The sequence below is a fragment of the Mirounga leonina genome, unplaced genomic scaffold, assembly GCF_011800145.1.
Source record: "Mirounga leonina isolate KUSES-001 unplaced genomic scaffold, KU_Mleo_1.0 Mir_152, whole genome shotgun sequence".
Taxonomy (NCBI): domain Eukaryota; kingdom Metazoa; phylum Chordata; class Mammalia; order Carnivora; family Phocidae; genus Mirounga; species Mirounga leonina.
The window spans coordinates 20,883,854-20,889,853 of NW_023270380.1; the positions used below are offsets into that span (position 1 = coordinate 20,883,854).

The 6,000-nt window shown below is 57.9% G+C and overlaps 1 protein-coding gene across 2 annotated transcripts in view; it reads left to right on the plus strand.

Annotated features, from left to right (window-relative positions):
* Positions 1–6,000, plus strand: part of EPHX1 (epoxide hydrolase 1) — a 30,816-nt gene that overhangs the window by 22,398 nt on the left and 2,418 nt on the right. For both annotated transcript variants that reach the window (XM_035008685.1, XM_035008686.1), the window contains exons 4-7: positions 1,775–2,002; positions 2,452–2,581; positions 3,069–3,274; positions 4,053–4,161. In XM_035008685.1, coding sequence (XP_034864576.1) covers positions 1,775–2,002; positions 2,452–2,581; positions 3,069–3,274; positions 4,053–4,161 — 673 coding nt within the window. The remainder of the gene's footprint in view (positions 1–1,774; positions 2,003–2,451; positions 2,582–3,068; positions 3,275–4,052; positions 4,162–6,000) is intronic.

Genomic DNA, 6,000 nt, shown 5'->3' on the forward strand with positions numbered 1-6,000 from the left:
ATAAAATTTTAAAAATAAAAATGTTTCTAAAACTAAGGAGATCTGAATAAATGATGGACTTTAGTGGAGTTATTAACGTATCAGTACTGGTTCGTTCCTTGTAACAAATGTACCGGACTAATGTAAGCCGTTAATGACCGGGAAACTGGGTGTGGGTTCATAGGAACTTCCTGTACTATCCTCACTATTTTTCTATAAATCTGAAATTGTTCCAAGATCAGGGCGCCTGGCTGGCTCCATGGAGCGTGAGACTTTTTTTTTTTTTATGTAGGCTCCACTGTGAGATCAAGACCTGAGCCAAAACCAAGAGTCAGACGCTTAACCGACTGAGCCACCCAGGTGCCCCGAAACATGCTAGTCTTGACCTTGGGGTCATGCATTCGAGCCCCACCTTGGGCATTAGGGATCCCTTAAAATAAATTGTTCCAAAATAACAAATTTATTTTTAAAAATTTGGAAAGACAACACAGTGTTCTCTCCAGATAGTGGTACTACATGTGATTTTTCCCCCTTTGATTTATCTGTTTTCCGTTTCTTACAGTAAACATATATTATTTATGTAATGAATTAATAACCCACCAGAACGTGAGCTGGTTGTGGTGCAGGGCTGCAGGTGTGACGGCAGCGCAGGCTGTTTGCCCTGAACGCCCAGGTGCTCTCCGGGCCACTTGCCTGGGAAGGGACCATCCTCGAAGGGACTCTGGGGGGCCTGGAGCCCAGTCAGCCACCCTCGGCCTGGATGTGTTCCCAGTGCCTAGCACGCAACTCAACTTTAAAAAAATGTCTCCACTTAAAGTTATGCTTTGAATTTATATCCCTTGTTGAAAAATTAGGAAGTACAGAAAACACAAAAAAAGCAAATAATTCAGGGGCACCTGGGTGGTTCAGTCGGTTAAACATCTGCCTTCGGCTCAGGTCATGATCTCAGGGTCATGGGATCGAGCCCTGCGTCGGGCTCCCTGCTCAGCGGGAAGCCTGCTTCTCCCTCTGCCCCCACCACCCCCCACTTGTGCTCTCTCTGTTTCTCTCTCAAATAAATACATAAAATCATTAAAAAAAAAAAATTCACTTGAAATTTTATTGCTCAGAGAAAACTTTTTTTTTAAAGATTTTATTTATTTATTTGAGAGAAAGAGCACACATGAGAGGGGGGAGGGTCAGAGGGAGAAGCAGACTCCCTGCCAAGCAGGGAGCCTGACGTGGGGCTCGATCCCAGGACCCTGGGATCATGACCTAAGCCAAAGGCAGACGCTTAACGTCTGAGCCACCCAGATGTCCCTCAATCTTTTTTTTATTTTTTAAAGGTTTTATATTTAAGTGATCTCTACACCGAGCACGGGGCTCGAACTTACAACCCCAAGATCAGGAGTCATGTGCTCTACCGACCGAGCCGGCTGGGCGCCCCTGCCCCGGTCTTCACATTATTAGGCAGCCTTCCCCAAGGGCCACCAGGAGCCAGGACCTGCGCTGGGCTCTGGGAAGCGGGCAGTGCACGAGCAGCCCTGCCCCGGCCTGGCAGGGCTCGTGCCCTGATGTGTAGGGGCATGGTCACGGTCTGTCCGTGGCAAGGCGGCTGTGCGGCTGGAGCACTGAGTAGGCACGCAGGCAGCCCAGCACCGTGGGCCCCTGAGGGCGCCGCCCCCACTGCCCGGGCTCTGGGGGGGCGGGGGGGGGGGTGCAGAGCCTGCCTGGACACGTGGAGGGCTGTGGCTGCAGCCTCCCCCGTTGCGGGGCCTCCCCCCTCCCTGCTAGCTGACCGTGCTCTGCCCCCCAGGGCTGGACATCCACTTCATCCACGTGAAGCCCCACCAGCCGCCATCCGGCTGCACCCCGAAGCCCTTGCTGATGGTGCACGGCTGGCCCGGCTCCTTCTACGAGTTTTATAAGATCATCCCGCTCCTGACTGACCCCAGGAACCACGGCCTGAGCGAGGAGCACATTTTTGAAGTTATCTGCCCTTCCATTCCTGGCTACGGCTTCTCAGAGGCATCCTCCAAAAAGGGTACAGGGGCTGCTGGGGGCCAGGTCTTCCCACAGGCGGGGAGCCAGCCGGGACAGCTCCCTTCGGAGCCTGGGGGGCCAGATGGCCAGCGCCCCTTCTGGGGCTCTGCCGGGTTCCGTGGGCAGGGGATGGGCAGAGCAGCCCAGAGCCCAGGCCAGCCCACGGGCAGCAGGGCCTCCAGAACCTCGTGGTGCTGGCCCGAGCCCACCATGGCCTTGCTGTGTGGCCGTCCCCTCGCTGTCCCTCTCTGCAACGCAGATGCCCAGGCTGCCTGCTGGGTGCTGGCCATGCCGCCGTGGGGCCCCCGGACTCCTTCTCCCCTCCCGTGAGCCACTGTGACCCCAGCCTGGGGCAAACGGGGTGGGGGGAGGTGAGGAATTTCCTAGGAGCCCAAGAGGACCAAGGGAGTGACCTCCCTGTGACTCTGTTCTCTCTCCCCTTCAAACCAGGCTTGAATTCAGTGGCCACGGCCAGGATCTTTTATAAGCTGATGCTACGGCTGGGCTTCCAGGAATTCTATGTTCAGGGCGGGGATTGGGGGTCCCTGATCTGCACCAACATGGCCCAGATGGTGCCCAGGTGAGGGTCCCTGTCAGGTGGGTGGGGCAGCCATCCATGCAGGGGATTCCGCCTGGGCACGCTATCTGAGACTTAGAGCGTCCTCTTGCCAGGGGCCACCCAGGCGGGGTGTCTGTGGGCCTGGGGCAGGGGAGGGAGGCCCGCCCATCACCCTGCCATGCCTGGGGTACCTTGACGTGGATTCTCTCTCTATTGGGTGTCACACAGGGTTGGGAACTCTGGGCCAGGTGCCCAGGCAGAAAGGGCCAGATAGAGGAGGGGAAAGTCAGGCAGTAGACATTTCTGGTGCACCAAGCCCCAGAAGAGCCCAGAACTTCCTAGAAACTCTGTATTTTCCTCGCCAACCCCCTCCTCCCCATCATGGGGCCACCCCAGAGGCGCAGATTCCAAGAGGGCTGGCGCTGCGCACCTCAGCCCCGTGGCCTCCTGCTCGTCTCCCCTCCCCAGCCCTGCATCAGCTTCACCTGGACCCTCTCTCCGCCCTCAGCCACGTGAAAGGCCTGCATTTGAACATGGCTTTCGTTTTAAATCCCGGCACCCTGACCCTTCTCCTGGGATGGCGTTTCCCGAGGTTTTTCGGCTACACCCAGAGGGATATAGAGCTGCTGTACCCCTTCAAGGAGAAGGTTTTCTACAGCTTGATGAGGGAGAGCGGTTATATGCACATCCAGGGCACCAAACCCGACACTGTGGGTGAGTGCGTGCTCCGGATGCTGCGGCCTTCTCTGCTGGGGCGGGAGCCACACCCCTCCCATTCAGCCAGGCGCATGGCCAGGGGGCCTTACCCACCCAGCAACACTGCTCCAGGATGAAAACCTCCTGGGAGGGCCCCGAACTCTTTCTCACCCTGCACTTCTAGGCAGAGGTCAGTCGATGCATGGCCAGCGCATTCCAAACACCTGTTCGATCTGATTCGGTGTGCCCCGGGGCCTTGACCCCTGACCCCTGCACCCTGAGCCTGAGTTGAGGAGGGAGCCTGGGGACCTGGCAGCTCCAGGACTGGGGCGGGTGGAGGGGGTCGATATTCATTTGGAACTTTTCCCCTAATTTGGACTTTTAGGTTGTTTCTTAGTTTTCACAAACCAGAGCATATAAACTAAAAACCTCACCTTTTTTTTTTAAGTTTGTTTATTTAAGTAATCTCTATACCCAACGTGGGGCTCAAACTCAACGACCCCAGGATCAAGAGTTGCATGCTCTTCGGACCGAGCCAGCCAGGTGTCCCAAACCCCACCTTTTTAAAACCAGCATTCATACATATTTCCCATCTGGATCTCCCCAAACGCGGGAAGCTGCCCATGCAGTGGGGGCGGTGTTACCCCTTTTTCTCAGATGAGAGTTCCGAGGCCAATGGTTAAGTAGATGGGGGTGCCTGAGCACCCCAGGGTTAGGGCAGAGCTGTGCCCCGACGGGGTGCTGACCGCTCGCTGGTCCCAGGCCTGAGTCCCTCCCTCACTTCTCCCCACCCCAGGCTGCGCTCTGAACGACTCTCCCGTGGGCCTGGCTGCCTATATCCTGGAGAAGTTTTCCACCTGGACCAACCCGGAGTTCCGAGACCTGGAAGACGGAGGCCTGGATAGGTGAGACCCTACCTTCCAGCCTCCAGCCAGCATGTCCCAGCTACTGCTGGGTGCCCCTCAGGCCCTCACCCCGGTGAACCCGGCCCCAGTTCCTCCAGATGAGGAAGCGGAGGCAGAGAGAGGTCTAGTGACTCGCTCCAAGCCTCCCAGTGGAGTGGTTGGGAATAGGACACAGGGCTCGAGACTGTCTATGGTCCGTTTGCTCGATATCCCCCTCCTGGGATCAGCAGGCTCGGGGGGTGAGCGCCCCTTTATTGCCAAGAGGCGTGAGCAGCCAGGGCCCCCCCGCCCACGCCCAAGCCCAGGGGAGCCTGGCATCATCACGGCCTCCTGACCGTGTGCCCTGGGGGAAGCCTGGAGGCAGCTGCAGGGTGACTCCCGGGCCTCTGGCCTGACTCAGGCGCCACCAAGGTCAGCCCTGACCCAGCTTCTCCAGGACCCCTCCCCCTCTTTGTTGCCCTGGGGGCACGCAGAGCACCAGACACCTCGCTGCAGTGGGAGAGGGGTGAGGTGGGGCTGGCTCCCACCTCCGCCACGGGGACCGTGTCTAGGTCGTGCTCTAGCCCCAGCGCCTGGAAGGAGGGAGCTCGACAAACATGCACCAGACGAATGAGCTCTGGAAGATTGTGCAAGTCCAGAGAAAAGAGGATCTGCTCCATCTACCAAGCAGGGAGGGGAAATGACCGGGAGAATCTATTTGGCCTGGGCCTTGAAGGATGAGTAGGAGTTTGCCGGTGAAAAGGGTAGAAGCAGAGAATTTAGGCAGAGAGAAGAGCAGAAGCGAAAGTGAGAGTGATAGAAACGCGAGGTGCTCTTGGAAAGGCTGACTTTGCTGAGGCTGGGGGCAGGTACGCGGGGGCCGGGCTGTGAGCCCTTGCACAAGCCCTCACCCTGGGATCTGTTCCCCGCCCCACACTGGGCAGGACCCAGGGGTGATGGGGCTCCACCAGCAGCCCCTTGGCAAAGGGGTGGCCCTGCTCCTTGCCCACCAGTACCTGGAGCCAGACACAGGGCACAGACTAGCTCAGCTCTGTATTCTAGCAAGATCCCTGCCTGCACTGGGGTGGGGAGGGTCGGTGGGGTCGTTTGCTAGCTATGATCAGAGCCCATGGGGAGATGGGAGCCCCCGGGCATCTCGCTAAAAGCTGGTTCTGACCATTCACGATTCTGATTGTGCTTCTCACTGGCTGGTTTCCATGGTCCTCCAAAGAGCAATTCAGAATCGCTTCTTCCCCCTCCTGCTGTTGCTAGACCCCAAGGAACGGCTACTTCTGAATGGGAGTATGCCTTACGAACGTATTCATCATTTTGGAGAAGCCTCTCCCCTTACAAATGCTTCGTGTTTTTGTGTGTCATGTCAGTACCCACTCCGAGTCCCCTTAGCGCCCCCCAGAGCCCCTCTGAGCCCCTCCTGCATCCCCCAGCGCCCCTCCTGCCCCCCCAGCACCCCTCCTGCGCCCCCCAGCGCCCCCCGCCCCTCGCCTGCTGGAGCTGCACTGGTTGGGACCGGGGCCAGGGTGAGGGCGTAATGTTCCTTAAACTGTGGTGCTGAGGATAAAATGGCCAACCACAACCACACGAGCAAATTCAGCACATTGGCCATTTTGGGCAAATCGGCTTCTGATGAATCAACTAAACTTACTGGCTGAGAGCTGGGGAGCCAAGTGGGAGCATCGGCAAGTTCCTCAATTCAGGCGCAGTGACATCAGCGGGGCCTGGGGGGGACGGGGGAGAGGGGACAGCCAGGGCAGAGGGGACAGTGGGGGGTGGGAGGGAGGAGGGACGACAGCCAGGCTCAGAGGGGACAGTGGGGGGTGGGAGGGAGGAGGGGGGACAGCC